The sequence below is a fragment of the Falco naumanni genome, chromosome 10 (genome assembly GCF_017639655.2).
Source record: "Falco naumanni isolate bFalNau1 chromosome 10, bFalNau1.pat, whole genome shotgun sequence".
Taxonomy (NCBI): Eukaryota; Metazoa; Chordata; class Aves; order Falconiformes; family Falconidae; genus Falco; species Falco naumanni.
In genome coordinates, this window is record NC_054063.1 from 2186783 (window position 1) to 2212787 (window position 26005).

Here is a 26005-nt window from a genome sequence, read left to right on the forward strand (position 1 = left end):
GATGCTAGGGTTTATATTGATATTACAAAAAAAAAAAAAAAAAAAGGGTGAAGAGGAACTAGTTGAGATGGGTTCATGGTGACAGAGGTCATATTTGTAGTACCTATTTCATTTCTGGGGGGAAGATCCTCATCTTCATGACTGGGATACCTCTCCTTCCGGTCAAGCAGAAGAAAATAAATCATTTTCTCTTGGTTTTCCCTGGGAAAAAAAAAAAAAGAAAAAAAAAAACCATTAAATTTGAAGAAAAAAATCCACATGTAGATAAACCCTTCTCATCAAACACTCGGTTACAGTTATTCTACATAAGCTGGAAGGTTCACGTGCCTGCCAGCGAGATACACAACCCACAGAGCCTTCGAGAACCTCGCTCCCCAGCAAGCAGCTCGTGAGCAGAGGAGACACGATCCCCACGTTACACACGCCGAACCGAGGCGCAGGACAGAGGAGGCAACGCGTCCACAGAAGTCCAAGGAGGAGGGGCAGCCAGACAGGTTTCCTGAGCGTCTCAGCGCTCCTTCCACTATGTGGCCCTTTTAACACCTCAGGGAAGACACCAGCTCTCAGTATAAGCTTGAAATAAATAAAAATCTGCCAGCAAAGGCACAGCCAACAGAAATAACAGCGACGGCAGCTCCCCGCCCGGCGCAGGAAGGCTCAGCACGTGTGCCCAGCACCTCGCCGGCCACGGGGCGCCGGGGGGGCGAAACTGCTGCTGGTCCCTCCCAGGAGAGACATCAGGCAGAGCACTCGCTCCCTCTCCCCAGGTTTATAAGCATCCCAGCCCGTGGACACCCAACTGATATGAAGACTGAGCAAGTGCTTACTCTTCCGACAACAAGTCCTGTAAGAGTTTATTTCGGTCACGGAAGCAGCCTAACGAGTGCATGCTATCTAACACGTCTGGGTCAATATCCTCCAAGGAAGGGAGAGAACGAATCTGCACCTTTCGAGGGATTGGTTGCTCTGGTTCTGGCTCGTTCTTACCCCCTCTGCAGAGGAAAGAAGATGAGAAAGAGAAAGGGGGACAGGGAAAGGAGAGAAAAGAAACATGAGTCACAACTGAACCCGTAGTCTGAAACACAGCCTGCAGCAACGGATGGAAACGGCTTGTTAAATTCCCACTGGGAGACCAGAGCTCCCGACCAGACAGATAATTCTTTCCAAAAAAAATTGCCGTGAAGGCTCAGAGTGACCAGCACCTTGTGGATTTGGGTCTTTAACGAGAAGTGCCTGCGTTCAGTCAGCAAGGCAGTAGGCACCTCACTTACCAGCACCTTCACAATTTAAGCAGCTGCTCAGCGTCCTGATGCCAAATGTTTCTAACACGCTAGGCAGCTTTAGAGGGGCTGGCCAGACCTCAGGCCATCAGGGTGAAAGGCACAAGCTGAATGATTCCCTTTCAAAGAAGGAGCTGCAAACAAACCGCCAGTGTTTGTCACCAATTCCGATTACAGCGGGCATTGCAGCAGCTTCTTCAAAGCTTCCGATGGGGTTAAGAGACCCCAGTGTTCAGGTCCCCACTTGACACACTTTAAAAAGGGTTTTGGGGGAAGCAAGTGGTTTATTTATATGCCCTAATATCACAACCTCTACTTCTTTTCAGACATGCCAATTTGAAAATTGTGGCTCAAGCGTGATGGCCAAGGTCAGTGGCAGACCTCAGAATACACCATGAGCGGTAGAGCATATACTACTTTAAAGAGTTAACACAGGCTTCCTGCATAATTAGCTCATCCCATTCGCCAGGCTCAGGAAATATTATTCGTTGCAATTGAAGGCCCTGACTGTAAGAAACAGGTCGAGGTCTCAGAGTATCTATAACTGACCGACTGATGCACATTGCAGGCACCCCGAATAGCGTTTCTTTTCATTTACAGTGAGCAATTTATGTAAACTCTACCCACCCAGAGAGGTGTGTGTGTGGGTATTTTGGTTGGAGGAACTACCTACCCCGAACCTTTGCTATTTCTCAGTGGATGCTTTGTGTGTGTTGAGGATTTCCTACTCTTTGGGTGAGGTCCTCCCTTTCCTTTGTGTGAGGGAAATGTGTGACTGTTGGGTCCAGGCTCCCTGGGTGGGCAACAGGCATCACGAGTATTTAAATTGCATCAGATGTCAACATTTGCTGTTTATGGGGTTGTGTTTGCGCAAGAGAGTCTTCCTTTTGATGCTGGCAGAAATCAGGTGAACACAGCCTGGGAACTTACTCGTACTGTTTAAAATGCTCTGGGCTCAGATGTGAGCTATCCACGTGGCTACACAGAAGAACGAGCTCCAATTCAAATGCCCCTAATTTTTCTTGGGTAAGTTAGAAAGCAACTCTGGTAGGGGATACAGATGAGATCAAGGTCTCAGCCAGCGTACCAAAAGGAGAGCCAATGCAGATTATCTCCTCCAAGGTAAGAAGGCAATGCTGTCACTGCAGCCAGGGCTCTGACGCTGGGCAGGGCAGCTACATGCCGCACCTCAAGCACAGGAGATTGCTGGGTGCTACTTGCAATTTCTTTTTAAGCAGCTGAAATGCAGTTGTGAGGCACCTGCTCTGTTAACTACGTTTGTGGGGCGTCACTTGCAGAAAGACTCCTTGCAAATTTTCATTTTATCTTCTCTTGAAGCAATGAGAATGTCTTCAGCCCATAGGGGATACATGCCATGGAATCAGACTCCGGTGTGCATTACAGGGGGTCATGACAACATGGGTCAGATCCCTCTTCTCTTACTCTGAGCACTCTCACACACCCTGCTCAGTTTTATTCACTTTAGGAGGCTGGAAGCAGAATATACAGGACAGAGAAAGAATCTGCTCCTTTGGACTTGTTCCTATGCATCAAACCACTAAAACACAGCTTCTGATGTCCTCCTGGAATCTTGCAGAAGTGTCTGTGTCTTCTGCAATGACACCATGGTCTTAAATCTAAGGGCTAGATTCAAAAATCCTTGTTCAACTAAAGAAAAAGCTTATTCCTTGAGTGCCCTGCTTTAAGAAGTAGCGACTCCTACCTCTTAGGATCAGGATCTAGCTCTCAGCAGGTAAGAAGCAATGATTAGATCATAACCTTGCACTCTTAAAGCCAGTGATGACCTTGTCAGTAAGATAAATTCTTGCGGGATGGACCTTTAAACAGCAGCTGAGTGGTTTTGCTTTTTAATGATCTGCAGTTCACTGTTAAAAGGTATTGACTTAATTAATCACTCATTATGTTACAAGCAGATGACCTTAAGGTAATTTAAAGAGATTAAAAAGAATTATTGTTTTTGAAAATTTCCAGAAAATCCAGGTTCCCTACTAGTGGCCCCAGCCTACAGCAGAGTACCACCTGCAAGCTCCTTTTGTATCAGCCAGCGCGGGAGCCACTTCCAGAGAGCACAGCTTGCCATCTTCTGTAGCTTTTCCTTACGCCCTGCACCTGATCAGCCTCAGACCTAGGCAGGAATTTCCACACCTCCTCATCAGGTAGAAGCAAAACCTCCTAAGAGGCACCTCGGCGTTCGGCAGCGCGATGCCAAGCTTCGGGCAGCGGCACCCGCCGGCTCTGCACTGCGAGTGCCACCGCTGCATTGCCTGTGCCGTCTGCGCCTAGCAGGGAGTGAGGAATGCGTGGCGTTTCAGCCCAGACAGACATCAAACAATGTCACATGAGAAATACTGCAAATCACGGGCATTTTTTGAAGGCCCACATGAATGTAATTGCTGCTTTGAAACCCATCCTCTCTTGTGAGGGTCGGCGCACGCGCCGGCTGTGATGCCAGAGCCGGGCAGACTTCTTCAGTCTCTCCATGAAATTCCCTTGTGCATCTCACCAAGATGCACATTTGCATCAGTGCAAAGCAAAGCAGAACCGGTACAGTTTTTCTTTTTCTGGTTTTAGTAAATTTGGTACCTTCCCAATTAGGGCAATAACTCAGTGTTACAGGAGTATGTATTTACCATATTAGCTAATTTTATTTGCCCTCTTGCCTTATTAAAAAGATGTGAAAATAACTGTTGCTTATTTGCTGATTAATGATAACCTGTGCTTGAGGTAAAAGTAAATAATTTCAATTACAAAGGCTTAAAAAACCCTTGCTGAATTAATTTGGGTGGGAGAGCAAGAAGAACTGGAGGTTGGTGATGAAAGGTTTCTCTTTGGTTTCTTTTTTCCTTTTTTAGGCTTGTGAATCATGATTTCTGCTTTCAAGACCTCTTCCTCTGTCTTCCGAGTCTGCAATTAAATCTTTTCCTCAGTTTTACAGCAGCCTTAATATCTATTTGAAGAAGTAAGTGAAATCAGTTACGTGTTCCGAGTACAACTTTCAGGTCAGTAACCTACATACGACAAAGAATGAAGATTTTACGTAGAATAGTAGTGTTCCGTGAAATAAGGAAAAACATGAAAGATATGGGCAAAACAGCCACAGAGTAAAACACTTCTAACCCCTCCTTCTCTGTCAGCATCAATATTTCGAGGCAAAATGAATGCAAAGAGGCTGTGAAACATCACCAGATGAAAGTAGCTGAGTTTTGGAGGTGGCAGGGTTATTCACAGACTAAATTTAGCCAAAGGAGGTTAACCTCTTTAGGTCAATCCATGGCCAGTACAGAGAAAATGAGAAAGCGACTCATTAAAAAAGCTATTTTGAGCAGAAACTTCATTTTAGGCAATCTGAACAGACTTCTGGAAGAACCTTTCTCTCTCTATTGACTACACTCGGAGTGAGTCTAGGGGAGACTTGCTTTTGCAAAACTCAGTTTCCACTTCTGAAAACAGCCTCAGATGCTATTTCCATCAGGGTAAAAAAGCTTTTTATTGTGTCAATCATCAGAGCGCGTGACCTTCATGGAGAAGTACATGAAAATGTTCAAACGCTTATGTCTGCAAAGAAATAAATCTTCCAATTCTAAATAAATTAATGAAATAACACCTGCCTAATCGTGCATGTGAGCCTGGGACAACAGTCCTCCGACAGGTGGAAACTTCCAGGCAAAAATCTTGAGGAGGGTTAGAATAATAACTTAACTGATCGATGACATATCATTTCAGTTCCTATTCCAGTCCTGATCAAAGCACATAGAAAGTCAGCTCATTTCACTCCACGAAGGAACAGGGGGAGCAGCTGTCCAGTGTGATGGAACCAGCCTTTACTGCTGGAATTGCTAGTGAGACATTACAGGAAGGGCAGCTCAGAGGTTACAGTTAGAGATTTCCCCTGTCCCCTTCTCCTACATTTATCCGTAAGAGTTTTACAAAATAATATCTGCAGCAAACAACGCTCTGATCCTTCTCTGGTTTAAAAAGGTGCCAAGTCTAGTAACTGCAGAGAGCATGAGAGCGCCATGGGCAGAGGGCTGCCACCCTTTAGGTGAACTAAGAAAAAAACATGTTACTCAACAAACTGTCGAATGCCCCTCAGGTCCTGTCAAGGTCAGGTAAATCCAGAAGTGAACATTACCCACGAGACACAATCAGAGAAAACAAAACGAATCAGAACAAAGGTGTATGATTTTTTTTTTTCCTGGTGATAGGCTTAAATACCAGTTCATATCATCCTCAAGTATTTCCCAAGAGCAATGACAGGATTATGAAGGCTGAACTTCCCTTATCACCCACCTGGGGAACCTGTAGGTATGCTGACCCTGAGAAGCATGTATCAAAGCATCATTTCTTTGTTTAATATGTGAAGTATTCACCTTAGTTTGATTAGGTTATCATCAGTATAAAAAATTACTTTATTTACTTAGGTTCCTTGAAATACTATCAATGCTATGCAAAGTGCAAGGTCACTTTTAAAAGCCATCAATCTTCCTTATACCCAAACCACTAGACAGGCGTGTACCTTTCCCACAGACCTCCTGTTTCACTGTCAAGACTGCTGCTCTTAATCAAGTCACAGAACTACTCTCACATCAACAGGTTACAAGGTCACAAGCAGCCTCTTAGCTTGCTGCAAAGGAGGAGGAGCAGGGATTAGAAGACAGAAAAGCTCTTGTTCACAGGTACTTACTTATCAATATCATCACTTTTGTTTCTACTTCTGAGAAAAGCCAAGATGCCAAGAAGTAACAACTGAAGGCTTTCTTGTCAAGAAGGTATTACAAGGGATTGTATGTAGCTCTTCGATGGAAAACTAAATATGGTTGGAGTTGGGGCTTTTTTTGCTGATCACCTGCAGGTATCTTTTCAACACAGCAAGTTGCTGGACTGAATGTCTTAGTTCAAACAATTGTTAGCCGCTGTATGAAAAGTTCCTGGCTTGGTATGTATATATCTACAGATGAAATTATATGAGTAGCAAAGGATAAAAAGAAAAATTAGATGCCTTCTGTCCTCTGCCACTTTCTCCACATGTGTGAAAGCTGCTTTCAGACTCCAGTATCTCCCTTCAGAGATCACTAGAATATTAGCTCCTGTAACAGAACCAGTAACGAATACATACAAAAGTGAATTTAAAAAGAGTTACTTACATATACCATATGTGTTTCTGAATATGTTCTAGCTGTAAAGGAAAAGAAAACAACAAATTAGGGCTGTAAAATAGAAAAGTTAACTCCACAAGACATCCTTATTCAAGGCTTATTCAAGTTAAGTCCAACATTCCAGAGATGGATCCGTGCAAACAAAAGGAACCTTATTTTGCATAAAGAGCACGCTCCTCCTCAGCCACCCCACTGGAAAGGAGCCCGTAATTCTGGACATAAGGAATCATTCAGGAGCAAATCCCAGGAAAATGCACACAGAACCCTAGGAAAAGTACAAGGCTTCACAGGGAAGTGTTTTGGCAATGGAAGTTTTTCCCTTCCTAAGCCTTTCCTCTGTAAAACTTAATTGAAGCTTAGAAACTGCTCCTTTCTGTACGTGCATAACAGCTGATTCTTTACACCTCAAGTTCATTTCTAGTTTGGGGGGGGGGGGGATAGGACAGGGGGACAGAGAGAGAGAAGGAAGGAAACAGAAACAGGTTCAAACATAAAGTGAATAAACAAAATACGCTGTGCGTGTGATACAACCTCCCGCCACGACCCATTCCTGACTGGCTTCTCATTTATGAATAAAATCTGATGACCCATAGAATAAGGTTCTATGTCAAAATAATACCATTCATTGTTCCAGGGCCTGAACACCAGGCTGCAAATTCCTTGTACTTCCCTCTTTCCTGTTTCGCACATGAGCACTCTGCCGCGCAACGAGGGACCTGGCAGAGCTGAACAGTGGCCCTGTCCACCTGTGGGAGGCAGATCCCAGCAAATGTTACGTGATGACCATGTTTTCCACCAGTATGGGGAAAAGAAAGTCGCAGCCTTTTTCCAAGAGAAACTCTTGACCAGTAAAAGAGAACACGCTGTTCACATGACATAGAGCATGTGAACCTTCCTAATTGTTTGGTTTTTGGGTTTTTTTTTTGTGGTTTGTTTTTAAGCATCATCACAGTAGAAAATAACTTTTTCTAGATGCCCAGGGATTATTCATTATGTGGACAATATTTCTCATATTACCCGTTATGAAGCACCTTTGTATGTACAGAACAATATGCACACTCACTGCACACAGGCTTGCATTTGTGCAACACGCAGGTGAGAGACAGGGGAGGGCTGGGAGGAAACTCAAGTGCTAACAGCTATAAGATGAAATCACAGACCCATTAAACTGGTCAGGAAGAACGGAGACAGCTGTCCTGCTCTTATTACTTTCCACTTCAATTCCAGAATAATGAGAATCAGAGAGAAAAGAAAAAAAAATAAAAAGAGGAACACACAAACAACAAAATCACAGAGATAGAAAGTAGGAGCAAGAAAGCTCAGAGAGCAAGGAATCCGAGACCTCTGTGCTATGGAACAACAGCTCCATGCCTGGGCAACCAGGGAGATCTGAGGTCGGCTCTGTATGAGATCATTTTTCAAGTGAGACAGGGCTTTTCCTGAAAACAAAGAAACAAGGGAATACAGCTTAGGAAAGCATGACAGGAGTCTGGAGGGATCTGTAGGAGACAAACAGCCTCCTTTAAAACCAAGACTGTACCAGCACCGTGATCAGGAGTGCAGCTGGTACTCACGTACCTCGCTGTCCTCTACCCAGCCCAGGCACTGGGAGCACCAGTACCCCCAGCACCCCCCCTGGGCTCGGGCAGACTCACAGAGCTTCCAGCCGGGAGTTCACCAGAATCCCCCTTCAGCAGAAGGGGCAGGAGATACTATTCCTGTATTAGGTAGTCCTTTCAGCCCTGCACCGCTAAGAGAAAGGTGGATGTTGCTGACATGCTGCCATCTCCCCCAGCAGCTTAACAGAGCGAAGAGACACCGTGGGTGCGCCCCCCCTCCCCGGGATGCAGCCCCCTTCCTCTGGCTCTTTGCAAGCTGCAGCACAGACACAGCAGAGCCTGGTTTGTACAGTTTCCATGGGACGGGATTTTAGCGCGGTGTTTATCGGTCCCTAGCACCGTGGGGATCTGCTAAGGAGTGCACCCTACCTCCTCCGCATCTACTCGTTATTTCATATACACCGCACGGAGGGTTAAAGACATTAATGATTTCAGACAAGATGCAGATGATAACAGCTAAGCGATGTCCAAGCTTCTTTCATGCCTGTTTCTCCTGCTGCATTTTCTGTCTCCACGGGTCACGTTGTTCTTTTGTGTCTGTGGTACACAGAAATGCCATGGCGAAGCAGACAGCTGCACATCATTTTCTGAGTCAGAGAGGGGGAAGAAAGGCGGGTCACCAGTTCATGCCTTAGTCACAGAACCCCTGGGCTCCGTCAGAGATGTCAAGGAGAAATCCCTTCTGCCCATCCTTGCTGAGCCACCTCCTTCAGGCTAAGGGATCCCTAGCATTTTTCCAAAAGAGAAGCCCCGTAGCACCTTGACACGCATTGGGAGGTGTGTGAGAGCCCCCACGGCTGCCGCTCACCCACACACCCGCCGCCAGCCCACAGCAAACCCACTGCTGTGAAGCGCTGGGACATCCCAGGTAGGAAAAGCACTCTGTGAAACCGATTTCTATTCCGATTCAAACATAATCGCACTGAAATGTTACTACAAATGTGCTTGCTGCTGCCAACACCTTCTCCGCTTTTTTAAAGGTAATTAATTAATGCTTTGTTGCTTTTCATCTGCATTAAAGTGACAGGAGGGTTATGGGAGGGCGATTGGTTTTGACAAGGAGAAGTCTGTACGCTTTTTACTATGCGATGCAGGGGAGGGAGATACACAGTGGGAGCTAATCTCACTCCTCCTGCCTTCATTTAAACACAATGTTTAAATGCATTTAAGTGACGAAGGCATTTAACAACCCTTCCCAGAGGGTTATTCTTGCTGTTTGCACATGAGTTTGCCAAATTTAATGCCATTTTATGGAAGTTGTAAAAATGCTGCTTCCTAATATCTCCTAGCCACCGCAGGCAATTGTCTCATGATGCCATCTCTGAAACGACAAAACATGCTCAGATCCATTGCACATGCACAGTCAGAGGAGAGACTTCTGCCAGCTCAAATGCTGTGATGGAGGGAGAGGGGGAATTCCTTTATCATGGTTTTATGCAAAAATACTTCCAATATATATTAAACCTGTATACTGAAGCAGCACCTAGGAGCCTCGCTCACAGGTGAGAGACCCGCTGCGCTCCAGAGCTGTATAAGCTCATCAGAAAAGGAGGTCTCCTCCCCCAAGGAGCTTACGTCTGAATCCTGAGGCAGGGAACAACAGATGGAGACAGACAGGCAGATGGAAAACAAGACAGCACTGTCTACATCCTCGGCACTGATCTCAGCAGAGCGGTTGCCAAGCTAAAAAGTTCTGACCTGAAGAAAAACTTTCTCAAAGTCTGTGGATATGGATGAGGGCTTCTGGGCTTGAACTCATGTCAGATTTCAAAATTCCCTCTCCAGGAAGGGAACAGTCTGAAATCCATCTGTGCACTAAACAGACCCACACCTCAGATGAATCTTTCTCATTCAGAAGATCCTCTAGTCTGAACTTTAAACCTACTGTAGAGTGTCAGGAGAGAGGCTTTCCTGACCGAGGGATTCACGCTGGCAGTGCAAACAGCACCGGTAAAACCGTTATCTGTGTCAGTAGTAGCAGCCGTCCTGTAGCAGCCTCCAGGGACCTTGACAAGGGCAAGGTATCACTGTGCTACGTGCACGGTGCATGAATAGACCCTTGGCAGCCACAGGCTTACAGCCTAAATATATCAGCTGGACAATTACCTCCATTCCACAGGCGGCGAAGGGAGATAATTTAAATGATGTGATAGGCGCCTTACCATAAGACCTTCTAGAAAAATGAAGAAGGAATTAGATGAGTTTTCCCTTGTTCATTTTTTTTAACATTCTTTAGATGCTGTGGTCCACCATTAGCATGCATTAGATTCAAGAAAAACCAAAACCAAACAGACAGCGGAGAGGAGATTCTGCCAACGTGTGTAAATTGAAGTTGGATAACATTCGGGGTCAGGTATTTCAGGGTATGTGGACACCCTACATGGAAGACCCTGGAATAAAATGCCAACAGTGGAACAGTAGCAGCTTTATCAGAATAGCTTATTCTGCAATATCTGCTCTGATACACCTTGCTCGACAGACAACGTTTCAATAATGCTCATCCACCTTGAAATGGGAAGTGGACCAAAAGCTCCTTACTCTCCCTCTTTGCCTTTGTGTTTCTGTGGAAGAAAATATCAGCTGAGAATGCAAATGGGTTCCACTACAGGGGCTGTAATTCTCTGCTGTAGAGATGCTGAATCATTTGAAACCTCCAAGGAAAAAAAAAAACATTCATGTTCTGAAGAGCACGTAACTAAAAGAAACCTCAACCTGTGGTACTGCAGGCACTGAGAGCATTCATTCTATTCCATAAACCATCTCAAACGTAAAACTTAGTTCACTTTTCCCTTTGACTACTTCCCTACTAGGAAGATGTCCCAGAATATGGCTAAAATGCTTCTTCTAATTTCTAGCCTACTTTTATGTAAGGCCATTTGACATACATTTGGGTTTGTGCCTGTATCTTCCTTTAGTTTCAGTAATCCTTCTCTCCCTAGTAATTACCTCTAATGAATATGCAAACAAGCCGTACAACCTTTCTTAGACATCACCTGTGCAGACTACACAGAGCTCTTTTGGGCTGTGCTATTCAGACAGGCTCTCTGACCACCTTCGTACTCTTTCTGGGTTTGATTTCATCTTTCATGAGTGCGAGTGGTCTGAAATACCGTGACCAGCAGCTAGCACCAACTTTTGCCATCTACTGAAAGAAAAACATGGGTTCTTTTATTTTAAAGCACGTTTAGTAAACCAGGCCCAGTAAAGGAGAGTGGTCAAGGATGTCCCACGAACCCTACTTAAGGCTACGTAATACTGGGTGAACATGAACAATATTCCGCTAAGACATCACAAACTCAGTTTTCCGTAATTGAATCATATACAAAGAAAGGTAATGACTATTTCTTAAGGCAGGAAAGGGCTAGTAACAATAATCCCGAGTACCCTCCTCTCCATTAATCCTCTGAAGCTCTAACACTGAAGCCGAATGATGACAGTTAAACGCGAACGCTAGTTCTGTTTTTGTTGATCATTTTAACAGATGGACTGGGGAAGGTGTGGGTGTGCTGTGAAATGGCAATTACTGCAGGGAGGGAAATGCAGTTGGATGTAAAGGAAAAGAGATACAAATCAAAAAAAGGAACAAAGCAGAGAGAAAGGGAAAAATGAAAGAAAAAAATTCTAGTGACCTTACATTCCACTGTATTTTTCTGCTGAATTCACCAGTGAGATATTGAGGAAATGATCAGTAATGATAACAGCTACATCTGTACTTATTGTACCCAAGCCACTATTCCGCTCAGATCTTTGTAGAAATATCAAATCGATTCAAGTGAGATACTTTCTAGGAATGGAAGCTTCCAAAACCCCCCATATTTATACCCTTTTTGACGGGACACGGCTAAAATAGAATTCAGATCTCTCCTCAAAACGAACTGTCTATTCCCAGCTCCTGCATGGTAAACAAAGAGCTCCCTTCTGCCTGGCGATCCGAGCAGCACAGGCAGTGACAGCAGCAGGGACAGCAAACCAAGAGACCCTCCAATAATGAAAATAAGATTGCTGCTAGTAACAAAGAGCTATCCTTTTCTCCTCCTGGCTCTCAGCTCTTGAGTATCTTCTATTTCAAATTCTTACTCACAATTCACTGGTTAGTGCTTGTTACTAACTATCCGATCTGTTTTTTTCCCTCCCTAAGGAAACAAGAGCTTAATTTTGATCAAGAAAAGGAGCAGGGGGAGTGTCACCCTGGGACCCTGATTTAGCTTCACTGTTTTCTCTCTCATGCGTGTACATTCTCTGCTGTACTGCACCACTCAAAACATTTAGGGACTGTGCTCCATGGAAAAACTCAGTCAGAACAATTTGGAGATCCAACCTCTCGTGACCTGCTCCCTGGCATACTCAATCCATCAGCACTAAAATCTTTCAGAGAAAAAAACCCAACAAACCCAACAGAAAACCTGTTATGTTTATATTATGGAAACTAAGCTGGAGAGGGACTCGGTGACTTTCTTGTCATGAAGAACAGCTGTCTCATGCCCCAGGGTACAGCCTTAACTTCTGCAGTGTTCTTTCCGTGAAAATGCTTGGGAAAATATTTTCTTTCTTTCTTCAAAAATCTGTTTAAAAAAGCCCTTTTAAAGTGCCTAATTTTTTTTTTTTTCTACTTATTCAGTCAGTGCTACTTATGTATTGCAAATGTGATGGCTACCGGGTTTGGAAAGGTAGGGACATTAGTAATAGCACGAAGAACTTTTCACCTGTGTCACCAAACAGAGCATGACCTGGTTTCGTACTGAATGAAAGCAAAACCAGCTGCAGCTGTCAGGTAATGCTGTAAAGAGAGTTGTGAAGGGAGTTTCAGTTCCCTTCTTAGCAGACAGGTGTCTGCATCCCAAAAGCACCATCACAGCTGGCACAGACTGATGCTGTTGTTAGCAATCTCAGCAGAGAGGCCAAGCAGTGATCTGAGAGTTTATTTATAAATATTTTAGCAGACTGAAGAACCAGGAGGAGTTTTAAATTTACATTTCTTTATACATACTCCCACCCAGAATCTGTGAGCTTAGTAAATCTGTATAAAATCATCACCACAGCCTGACAATGGGATTTACAAGGGCAATGTACCCATAAAGGCAGACGCCTCCACTGACAAGCAGGCAATCTTGCCTTCCAAAATGATTTTAATTGCTAATTTTTTTTAATTCCCCAAAACATTAACACAGTGTTAATGAAGGATACAATCACTACGCAGTGCTCACCCTTGCAGGGTCTCTGTGGTAGTGATGGGATGTATCCTGGATGCAAAGGCTCAGTGCCGAATGCCAGGAGCTCAGCACTGTGGGACTAATGGTGCTCAGGAACACGGGGCACAAGAGGAAAGAGCAGACGGGAGGACCTCGCTCTGAAGGCTGCTGGAGGGTAATGCCGAGCAGACGCAAGATGGAACACAAGGTAGGTTGTGTGCCATGAAGTGAGAAGCCCTCGCTTTTGTCAGGAACGTAAGAAAAGCATACTCTCTCCAATAGCGAAGCTCCAAGTAACAGTCCTAGCGGTTTTGACCTGCCAATGGTTCTATCACATCCCTGACAAACTGCGGTACCAGCTGGGAGAGCCAGACAATTCCGGCGGACTCTGCAGTGTGCTAACAGGTCAGCAGCACCGAGGGATTTCTTCTGAGTGCCCACTGTCACACGGGAGGAGAATTACGAGGCTAGAGAAGAGACGCAAAGATAATCTGCCCTCATGATTCAAAAGAGAAGGTAACTGACTTCTTCCCAGACGCTCTACCACCTCCACTCATCCTTCGGTCAGGAGCAAACACACGGCAGTGGCAGCAAATCAACAAGCTACCTTAGTCAGTCAACTGTAAACGCAACAAGGTGGCAAATGAAGCCTTGCTCACATGACTCGCAGCAAATGCCTTCTTACCGTGAGACGTTTCGAGGCATCCACTTCAATCATCCCCCGCAAAAGGTTCTGACAGTCTGGGGGGATAAAATGTGGCATGTGGAACACTCCACGTTTCACCTTCTCCAACAGTTGCCGCAAGTTGTCGTCATCAAAAGGCAGGGCACCCTGCAGGGATGTGACAAAGTGGTGGATGGGAGAGACGAGCAAAAGGGAAATGGGAGTGAGCAAAAGGAGAAAAGCCAGGATAAACGTGGTGAGAGAATGGAAGAGAGGAAGTCAGCTCATAATGATTTATTAGAATAAGTGAAAAAAACTTTTTATCTACTGAAAATAAATAATTTCTTGGTGCTGCTATATTTTCTCCAACACAGGAAACAAAACCGAGGACAGTTTTTTTATTAGACCTTTAATTAGAAAATAACTACCAGTATAAAACATAATAAAAAATATGAAATTGCCTTTCCAGGCAAATTCACCAAAGATGCATGGATTCACTTAAATTCAGCTCAAGCTTTTGATCTTCTGGTATTCCTCCTGGGCATACTTTCACAGCAGCAATGTTTACCGTCTCCTTATTTTTAATCTTCCTGAGACACATTTATTGCAGACATTGAAAAGGAGGTGAACAGCATTTGAGAGACTTTCCGTAAAGAACATCCTCTTCCTGATGGAGCCGTGAAATGACACATCTGAAAGAAACCCTAACCAACACTAGCCTTTGGAAGCTGCAGACCTTCTACCTGTTTAATACACTCTATCCAGTTCTCATGCTGTGGTCAGGTCATCAGTTCCTATTGCTTCCCTACTGCAGCTCACTTACATGAATGGCTTGAGGTTTTTTTAGCGGAAATTACATTTTGAATAGCTCATCAGCTTGCCACAAAAAGTGGCAAAAGACCTACCCTTGCTGCAAGGACAAAAAAGAAAAAAAGAAGTTGAAATCTTTAGGATAACGCCACCAACTGAAGCTGATATCCTTTTATAGCAAGTCTGCACCTTCCTAGATATTCTCACTTCCTTCTTTCACCGCCTAATTCCAGTAAGCGCCGAGCTTCCTCCATTTCCAGGATGGCTTGTGGGAAGCTGCAAGCTGTCAGCTGCTGTGATAATGAAGCTTTAAGTTGTCAGTTCTGGCACCGCTTTTACTACAGTGAGTAGTGCATCTGTATAAGCAACCCCCTGTCTACAGCTTACAGACCAACAGCTCTGTTTACGGCCACCTCAGAACACCCACCTGATGGACCCGCGGCTGGGCACTATTTACTGTCGTCTGTTCGGTCCAGCGGCCTCGAAGAGAGAGCCTCCCTTCTGTACCACCCCCCGCGCTACCTACTTCTGTCCTAACCCTTCCAGACTTAAAGAAAAATCAATTCTGATCGCTCAGGACACTGGCTAATGCAATTTAAGCCCCGATGAAGTCAGCAAGGCTGCTCTGTGGAATTTCCTGAAGGTAACAACTACAGCTCTTTTATTACCACCACCCGCCGTTATAGCTTGAGACTTCTTGTAGCGTTTGTCCTGACATAATTAACCGGAGAGCTCCGCGCTCTCCATCTGTAATAGATGTGTTCCGATCATCTCGCAGGCTCGTGTATCTACGTAGGAACAGACGAAGATGCACCGACAGAGGGACACCAAATCTTGACAGAGAATCTCCCTGAAAATGAAATGCCCGCTCCTACAAATCCTAACCATCTTGACACCTTCTCTCTTCTACTCTTACGAACTCAAGAAGTTATACTAAGAGCTCATTATACAGCTCTGTTCTGTGATCAGCCATGAAAATAGCTGCTCAGGAGCAATAGATGACCAGGTGCTATGTAGTTAGATGGTTAAAATTCTTCCCTTGCAACATCAAGATAAAGAATCTACAACTTTAAAAATGTCAGTGAATTTTAATGACTAAAAAGAAAAAAAAGAGGAGTAAGCTCAGTTAAGGGGAATTAAAGCATCATACTTTGAGGTATTTTGATTTGGGCCATTAAAAAATTATAATATTTTTTTAAACAAAAATCTTTTACAATTTTCAAGTATTTTAAGCAAAAATAATGTGCAGAATGTAACTCTGATTGGACGTTGTACAAGTGCTTTTGCCAAATAAAACATTTAAGTGAAGTAATTAGTTTTACTAGTAAATCTACAAGGACATCCAAATTTGACTTCAGGCTTGTTATTTTTATAATTGTAGATGATCATCTCAACTATTATAGATATTAAAAACTTAACATGCACATAAAATCTATTTTCATATACAGTATTCAATCTGCACATGGAATACGCTTATATGAACATAAAGTATATTTTCCTACATTATACTATTGAAACTGAGAACAAATGCCAAGCCTATCTGCCTTCAGCTGGACATCCAGTTGCTGTATATTTAGGAGTATTACATTACCACTGCAAATCAGAACCAATCCCACGGAGAGCTGAAACTTTGATCAAAAGAAGGATAAGCTACAAGATACCACATTTTGAATACTAAAGAAAGTATTACTGAGCCAGATGGAAACTAATTTAAACTTTGTACTACTGGCTCAGTTTTATATTCCCAAGCGTACCAAATTAAAATGTAGCTCAATACTTGCATGAAGCAAAATTGTTGCACTCAAATCTTCTCTTGATAAAACACTGCAGTTAATGTATGCATATACCTACTGAAACACATCTATACATACAGCAGAAAAAACAAACGCTTCCCCGAACCAGCCATATTTTGATCCTGTGAAGGACAACTTATTTGACACTCTCTGTATCCTGCAGCTGTAATCCTGCACATCCTTTCCAGTCAAAAAAATGTGCTGCAATATCACAACACAGCAAAGAGCTTTTATGGAGACAAGTTTTTGATGCTTGCCTATGCTCTCCTGTGCAGGGCAGCCGCATTTCAAAGCAGCAGTGAAATACTCCTCCTGCTTTTCCTTTGGGACTGATGTAGAAGTAAGAGAAAAGGATGCAACTGAGAGGTACAAAAATAGAGGAAGTAAAAAACCCCATCTGTTCATGATGTCAATAGAATCGCCATTACATACAGCAGCATTTTTGGATTTTTCTTTTCTTTTTAAAGGATAGTGCAAGGAAGATGACTCACCACTAGCAACGCAAATAAAATGACTCCGCAGCTCCAGACGTCTGCTTTCCTTCCATCGTATTTTTCTCCCTGCGCAGCAATGACACAGAGGTTCAAAAGACTGCTCGCTAGTAAATGAATTAATTATCCTTGAAGAACATGAGAGGGGAGAATGGGAAACCCCACATTTCAATTCAGCTACGTGCTTCCCAAGTTGGCCTTCCCAACTAGGAGGCCATGACACAGCCCATTAATTGAATTTTTATGAACATCAGTTTACAGCCTTTTCTGGCATCTGTGAGAACAGGCTCAGAAGTAGGGAGCGGGGTAGGAATGGTCAACAACTCACAAATGACTAGACCTGGCACTCAAACAGTGTCAGAGGGGCATTAAGGACACCAAGAAGGTGTTTTTCTCTTCCCTGGTTCTTCAGGGAGCTTGTCACCAGTCATATTATTTGCGAACTCACAGCACTGTCTGGACAGTCTCTTCTGTACGCTCCCTGCTCAGCTTTACGTTAAAGGTACGCTTTAAAAGATGGGAACCTTGAGCACTGAAATCTTGGATACTTATTTTCAGAGGACAAAGGGAGAGCAGAGGGAAAGGATAGTTCGTATTATTTAACAGAAGCCAACACCACTGACAGCCAACCCCCGTTCTACTGAAATGACAGCTACATCAGAGACGGGGAAGCGTAGGGGACTGCGTCCCCTGGGCGGAGAGATCAAGCTCAGCAAGGCTTCTGTGTTTCTGTCTGATCACACGGCATGAAGGGTACTGCGAGAACAACACACCATCGTTTCCCTCGTATGGTCGATGTGGCTTGATTCAGGGCTGAGCCAAACAAACAAGACCATAGTCAGGTTCTTGTGTGCTTTCCAGTGTTGTCTGTCTTGCACGGACTTGCTGTACGGAGGGTTCATCTGCGTCCTGGCAGATGACTGAATGACACTTTAAAAAATATATTTATACACACCAGTGTTAACAACTTACCCGAATGACTTCAGGGCAAGCATAATGTGGTGATCTGAAACACAAAATACAGTCAAATGAGCATGTAACAGCCTGGTATTTATGGATTATGTGCATTTCCATTTTGTTTAGCAGAATCATGATTGGCTCGCTTATACAGAATGCAAGTGTGCAAAACCAGCAGATTTTTCCTTAACGAGAAAACATTTCTAAGAAACTCAGAAAACGGTCAAAAACTAGCATAAATCAAAATTCTGTGGCCCTACTATGAATTTCTTAAAAGCAAGGAAAGAAGAGAAGACGCGGCATATTCTGTGACTATATAGAATTCCAGCCTTCTAATGCCACCCTTGAACTTGGCCTTGTATCTAATTAGAAGGAAGGCCCACGCTGGGTAGCCTTTTGTAAGAAAAAAGACAGAACAGTATTTTCAGACCAAACACATGCATCCATAAAGCACGTTTTGCATTTCGTCTGCTAAGACTGCTCTCAATTACTCCAGCGCTCATAAAAACTGCTGATTTCAAGACTTCAACATCCTTTTTTTTCTCTTTTAAAACACTAAAATAGATGGAAAGTAGTACTATTACCTAGTGGGTTAATATATTCTTTTTGCATCCTTCTACCCATATATCTCCAGTTTGATTCCTCACTGAAAATAGTTAATTACTACAGCTTGCCAGGTAATCATTTTAATTCCTAAAGATTATAGCCATGGCTATTTATTTTATAGTCTTCATTTAAGTAACTTGACAAGTAAAAGGGATGCAAACTGTCTGAGATCTGTGTGCAAATCACGCTATTGTTTATACTGACACCTCCCAGCAGTCTCTGAGCCTGCCTTCATTTGTGCATTTGTTTCTTGTGACAAACGCAATCATGGCTGGGCAATACCTGTCGCACGAAGTAATGAGCAGAACAGAAGCGCAGTGAGGTTAGCTTTGTGCTAAGGTGCTAAAATAATGCCCAGTGAGACAGCCAATTAATTGAATTTCCATACACACTACATTTATCTTATGGCAAAATACCATCCCGTGGGCACGGAACGCCCTGATTTGGTATCACAGCTTTTGGCAGACCATGATAATAAACTCAGGGCACACTTGGGACTGCAGCTGCCTTGGCAGCAAAGCTGAAGCAGGGAGAGAGAAACGCAGTTGATCCCTCACCAGTTTTAGGAAAGATGGAATTCAGAAGTTTAGAACAAAATTTAATCCACACACCCCCATTTAAGAGGTTATTGCAGGTATTCTAACCAGGTCGCCCTGCTCAGTAGTGATCCCAAGTGTCTTAATTTAGATTGGATTTTAAAAACCTCCATCGAGAGTAAAAGCAGACAACGAAAGGAGAGCTGCCCTCGGGGTGCTGGCCAGGGTGGGCTCTTGGGAGACCAGAAGGATGGACGTGTGCTCCGTGGGCAGGACGGACACCGGGGCTCTCCTGGCAGCTCTGCCACTGGCAGCCATATGGACACGATTACCTGACATTTGTAAAAGCTGCAGCTGCCCACAGTTTGGAAAAGGTGACCAGACCCTCACCACGAGTCTACTCCCCTGACTAAAGCAAGAGCAATGCCACCACAGCTCTCGTACCTCACAGAAGTCGGCGTGACTGAATTCACAGGGATTCGTATAAAGCTTTAAATTTTTACAGCAAAACCTTCTGTAGTAACAATGAGTGTGATGGAAACAATAATGAAATAAAGCTAAAGCAGTCAGTAATGTTAAAAAAATTATTGCTTCTGGACTAAGCGGGGGCTGATTCAGGGGACTTGCAGCATACTGCTGGCCACTGCTGGCGTGAGAGCGGGGCCACAGCGAGACACTGAATTCCTTCATGTTATATACGTGTTCCCAGCCCTCCAGTGTGTATCGATCCCTGTGAATTTGCCTCTTTATAGCAACCCAACAGCTACTCTACACCTCTTCTTTTTAATACCCCTGAGCCTTAACCACTAAAGAGTCGCGTCACTGGACTAATACATGATTTCACAAGCTTTTAGAAGCCAAGTTAAATTATTCTTGTGAGCATGCTTGGCTATGGTGGCGTCTTTTCTTCATATCATAAAACCAGTGTATATTGTACAGGTCATCCTTAAGGTACACACAAATCGGAATGAAGGAGCAGCACCAGAACTGGGCCTGCAGCCCAGGCCTGGAGAAGCAGAGCCCACTTGCCTTTCCTACGGAGGGTGACTTGTGAGGACACACGGTACATTAAACGGCTACTACAGGTGGTGTCTGCGGCTGAGCTAGAAACTTAAGCCAGCCCTCTCAAATCCTGCCAGGTATCCTGTACAGTTCAGCATCGTCCTTCAGCACAATACTTTTTGGGTGGCCATGCCATCTGGGGTGCACTGGAAGAGTCGGTATCAACTTGCAGTGTACTTCTGAGTGTTTATTTATATATGACGACTCCAACAAAGCTTTCAGAACACTTAACTGTGGATGCTGAGCAAGGCAACCAACCTGACAGCTTCCTGTGCTAACATCTTTGAAAAGAAGGTGAGTGTTGGGAAGAACCAGGACAGGTATGTACCTCTTCATGTGTCCCACTAGCAAATGTACTCAAAGCCTTCACCCTGCTGAGGCCAGCTGTAGGGCAGTGGAATCTGCTAGGTGTCTTACAAGGCACAACTGAAATTCTGCTAAATTCTAGGAGAACGCGTGGAGAAAATGCTGTAATAAATCCTTTGAGCAAGTTGGATTGATTCAATCATTCAACAGCTGCACTGCAACTGCCCAGAGAGCACAGGTTTCTGGCACAGCCGTTTGGAATTCCTGCCAGCACACACTAGCTAGGTATCTGCAGCATTGTCTTGGCTAACAGCTCTAAAAGGGATCCTCTGGCCAGCCACAATCCATAGAAAAGTCATTTCCATGCTGCCAATCACAGAGCAACTTCAACTGCCTTAAAGAGAAACCTGAAATTTAATAAAAGATCTATTTATCTTTCTACAGAGTCATGAATATTTCTTTGGCTCTTATCACTAATTATTCAATATACGTGTGTCAAGAGCAACATTCCCTGCCTCTTCCCCTAGGCCATCCCCTCATCGTTCAGCGACATCTCTGTGCAGCAAAAGCCACAATCTGCCCTTGATAACAAATAAGTGTATCGCTCAGCAAGATCAAGAAGCAGTTGCTGCCTGCGGGTACTGCTGCAAAAAAAGCACTGATGCTGGCAGTGTTTATTTCAAGGGTGATGTGGATTTTCCTAGGCTAGTCTGCCTGGGGCAGGAAGGGCTCTCTGAACGGTCATTCACAGCTATGACTCTAGGACACTGTAATCTTAAGGACCTTGGGAGACCCTAGCAAAGCATTTACGTGGGATTTCAACCAGAGGAAATAAGCCAGAGTGCCATGGTGAAATCCAGGACAGCCCTGGGCAGGTAAGTCAGGCATTCAGAAAGAAACCTATATATCCTCGATGCATCTATCCTGAATTTCACCTGAGAAACTAGAAAAGTAGTTCTTGATCTGTGCATAGCAAGACACAGCACAGCTACAGCAGACCTGAGACCACCAGGGCCATGTCTTCAGTGCAGATGTGACGTGCCTGTGACCTGCGGGTCCCATTATGCAGGTAAGAGAGACCTGCACCGTGCACACACAGATCAGCTGCCCATGCACGGTTTCTCTGGGGACAGATGGCAACTGCTTTTGCAGAGAAGCAGCTGGCTGATCAGGAAGCACAAGGAAAGCTGTGTGATCCTACTCCACAGTGTGACAAATCATGTGTTACACTGCCTGATGGGCTCCCAGGTCCCATCAAAGACGAGTGTCCATGCCTGGGTCCTTTGGTCCTATATATAGATGGTACTATTTGAGGAAGAAGAAAAGCTTCTTTGAGTGCCATTCTTCAGGCCTCGCAGCTGGAGGCACAGCTTCTGCAGAGAGGGAGGAACAAGAAGTCGCCTTCCCTCTGTTTTTCTTATGCATGAAGTTACCTTGATACAGGAGGTTGTACAGGTGCACTGAAGTCCTCCCACGCCTCGCTGTTTTTGTTGTTGCTCGGATGCTGGAGTCCCTTCCTTCCCCCCTGTTAATCACTGTCTCCAAGCTGCCTTTCAGAGACAGGAGCTACCCACGAGCGTAAAAGGCTGCCTGTGCTTTCCCCTCACGCTGGGTAGCAGAGGGCTGAGATGAAGGGGAACGCCAGAGGACTAGAAAAATAGATAAAGGGAATTCTTCAGGAGAAGGACATACATTAGAGCATCCTGAGTGGAGAAAGTGACAGCCACAGATCACAGAGAAAAGAAAGGGAGAGACTGAAGAAAGGGTTCCAGTAGCAGTGGGTAGTTAAGGCTGCAGTGAAGGCAGTAGCTGTAGGTAAGGCTGTAATTAAGGTAGCAGCTGTAGTTAAGGCTGAGTGCTATTCTGCCATTAAAGCTTCAACTCAGTCATTTAGCTTTATACGAGAAAACTCAGCATCTAGCCCTCAGCCATCTTACAGTTGTTTACTCCTTGAGTGCAATTACATTTCCGGGGAATCTGCAAATCAGTTCATCAATTAATCCATCAGTTCAAATTATTAAGACTTGGAACCTTTAAGAGATCTTAATTTTAAAAAACGAGACAGATCCCTGTATTAAAAGGGCACAAAGATTGCAAAGTATTCAGAAGTTAAGACTTGCTAAAGCAAAGCTTGCCAAGATGACACTGCCCTCAGCGGTCAGCCAGGCGGGCCGGGGACATGCTGCTGTCCCCAACACCTCTGCTCTGCTCGTGGCTGACGTCGGGAAGTCTGTACAACGTGGGGAAGTTCAGCACCATGAAGGACAAGCCTGGGATAGAGGCAGCTGACTGACGGACTGGAGAACCAAATTCTCTCTGCCCCTGCCACAGAACCCTTCTGTGAAAGAAAATGAACAGGTGCCTTAAACTGAGATGCTCACAGGTAATTATAAGTTGCAGGTGCCCCGTTTTCAAACTCACAGTGTGACACATCTGAAGTTTGATTTATGGTGTTCAGAAGTGTGCGGAGCCGCGGCTGTGGTCGGTAGGACTCTGCTCTCCCAGCAAAGGACTGTTATCAGGCCCTGAGTATTCTGATACCAGGCCCCAGAGCATCCAACTGGTTGTTAATTTTGAGTTTCATTTTGCAGAATCATGTGTCCTCATATAAATCAGATCAATGTGGCAAACATAATACGAGAACAGTCTACTTCATATTTGTAAACCTAAGACACTATGATGAAAATCCTACCTAGCATTCATAGCAAGGCTTGAATGCAGTGAGCAGAAATTATGAATGGATCCATAAAATGAATGATGAGGAAAAATCAAATATTAAAAAGCTGTTTATTCAAAAAAGCACACCATCCAAACACCAAATGAGGCAAAGATTTGTTGGGGAAAAGCTGTACAAGCTCGTAATTAATGGCCATACCCTAATGTGCATGGGCTAAGTTAATGTTATGCTGGCAATCTGAAGAATAGCACATCTTAAATTCTCAGTTCTTGATTTGGCAGACTTAAACCTCTTTTACCATACCCTGGGATGTATTATAGGGGAGGCTGGTATTAACAGTTATTAATAAGGTTGTCAGGTATTTCCCTTTATAATCCTCATTTTAAGTTGCTTATGACTTACAATCAATTTAACAACTTAACAACAATTTTCCTTGCTTTTCGTCTGCCTCAGACTGGTTTCATGTTTGTGTGTGCATGCTACCTAAGCCTAATCTAAATTAAATGTTTTTTCCCATAATGAAGGGAAAATTTCTATATCCTCAACTGCAAAGGGAAAACTTGAATATTTGTTTGCATCCTCTAGAAAAATGTACTCAAACTGCCACTAGAAAACTGCAGTTTGCATTTACTAGCTAAAACACTCTGCAGCATCAGGATCAAAATTCTACCTGCACTGTTAACACATCACAGAACAGTTCTACCTGAAACCGACACTGTGAGCTGGCAGCTCGTATCACAAGGTACCAAACCTCAAACCAAAGGGAGTGCAAAACCAACAGGAAACAGATCTAGGATTGACAGCAACTGACTGGGACAACCAGGTAGGGGAAACTAGAGCTGGAACCTAAAAAGGATCTGGGATCTGAGGCCAAATATGGAGCTGAAATGACTGGGAGAAGTTGGCAAGACTGGAGTGTAAATCAGGGAAGGAGACGGAAACAGAGTGCTGGGAATCAAAGATCTCCATGAGATGGGGTAAAAAGTACTAATTCTGGCATTTCCAATCTTAAGAGTCTAAATTTGAAACCCTAACAGTAAGTGGATGCAGGACATCTGCGTATGTTTTGGACAACATGCACCCATTTATTATAAAGGGGAAAGGATACAGATCAATCATAGAATCGTTTGGGTTGGAAGGGACCTTAAAGATCATCTGGTTCCAACCCTCCTGCCATGGGCAGGGACACCTGCCACCGGACCATGCGCAGCATCTTGTCTTGTCATTAAAATCAGAAATGCTGCTTGGACACCGAGGTGTGTGGCAAGTGTGTGGCTCTTCTGAATTAACGGCTCATCACAGGTGTGCTGACACACCAAACACAGATGTAAGGGAATCTGGAGCTAGACGACCTCTGGTAGCATTTCTAACAAACACACAGTGCATTGGTTGTTATAAATACCCTGAGCTAAAAACGAGCCAGTCATCAGTCCTAATGAGAATACGTCCTTTTTCGTCTGATCGATCCAGGCAATCTGTGGGTCTGCAAAGTGCTGCTAGGAATTGCTAGCGAGAGCTGGGAGCAGGGTAATCGTGCTGGAGTTGGAAGTTGCTGTTTTCTGCCATTATGCCACTGACAGGTGCAAGGCTTTCTTCTCACTCTCAGTGAAATCCTAACCAGCATCGCTCGTCCCACATGCACACAGCTTTCTGTGTCAGGCCAGGGGTTCTTCTACAGAGACACCAACACGGGGAAACTGTTGCCTACAGTCAGTTGTGGGAATGTCAGCAGTGGTCTCAGCCTCCGTACTGACTGCCTCTGCAGAGATGGGAGCTGGTGCTGGAGAAAGCTCCATGTTCATGTCAGCTCTGGCTGGCTCTTGGTCGGGATACGTTTGGAGGCAGGGAGCACAGAGACTGGTACTGCTGTGGGCTCTCAGCCACCTGGCAGCGTGCAGCAATCTCCGTGCAGTAGGACTCAGCGTTTCAAAGCTGTGATGAGTGAAACAGAAGCGAAGAGATGGCAAAAAGGTTTCTGCAAGGGGCAATGAGGAATTTGGAAGGATCTTTGCAAACTCACAAGAATTGTAACTCAACAGTTTCCTCTTAAAATCCTTCATTTTAGCCACAGGCCCTCTTAGTTCAGGAAAAGGGAACAAGGATCAGGGAATGCCCCAACCGTTTCTACTTTTCCAAGACTCCTATAGAAATGACTGCAATTTATGTTCAGAGCAACTTGAGCACTGCAATGACTCGCTAAGATGGAGAACTGAAGCAGAGAAAGGTAATTTATCTTGTCTAAGACCACCCTGAATGCCTTCAGCAGAGACAGAAATCAAGCTCAGATCACCTGGGTCTCAGTCCTGAGGTTTAACCATGAGGCACTCGCTCTTCTTGCCTAGTGACAACTCAGGATAGATTGGACAGTATCTACCATTCTGAAATGCTGCAAGGCAGCAGGCTGGGGAGAACTGTGGAAAGAGACGGGGAGTGTCTCTGCATGCCATTGCCTGGATGGGTAAAGAGGAGGAAAAGCCAAAGAGATCTAAAATACTAGCAGCAGCATCCTACCGCATCTTCTGCTTCTCCCTTGTCCGCTGTTTGCTCACAGACCTCCCCTGCTCCTGGAGGAACGCAGAGACTCACTGTGTTACTTTGGCATTGCAAGGACCATCGCTCCGTGAGACTGCCTCGCTGTGCAATGTCTGCCATAAACAGAATTACTCCCGCAGACCCTACACACAGCTCCTCTTCCCCTCAAGGGTCTAAAGCCACGTGTTTAAAATGATGGCTTATTCCTCTGTGCTGCGTATATGCAGGATTCCCACAATATACATTTCCAGTAATGGGGATTCATTACCATCAAGGCCTAACGTGCAGTCTGTCCGTGACAAATTA

The 26005-nt window shown here is 44.4% G+C and overlaps 1 protein-coding gene across 19 annotated transcripts in view; it reads right to left on the reverse strand.

The window, feature by feature from the left end:
* The window catches only part of BRSK2 (BR serine/threonine kinase 2), a 314590-nt gene that overhangs the window by 54247 nt on the left and 234338 nt on the right, over window positions 1-26005 (reverse strand). For all 19 annotated transcript variants that reach the window (XM_040608957.1, XM_040608951.1, XM_040608946.1 and 16 more), the window contains exons 6-11: window positions 17996-18029; window positions 17024-17092; window positions 13951-14097; window positions 6446-6477; window positions 828-992; window positions 104-201 (exon numbers count right to left, since the gene is read on the reverse strand). In XM_040608957.1, the coding sequence (XP_040464891.1) occupies window positions 104-201; window positions 828-992; window positions 6446-6477; window positions 13951-14097; window positions 17024-17092; window positions 17996-18029 (545 nt within the window). The remainder of the gene's footprint in view (window positions 1-103; window positions 202-827; window positions 993-6445; window positions 6478-13950; window positions 14098-17023; window positions 17093-17995; window positions 18030-26005) is intronic.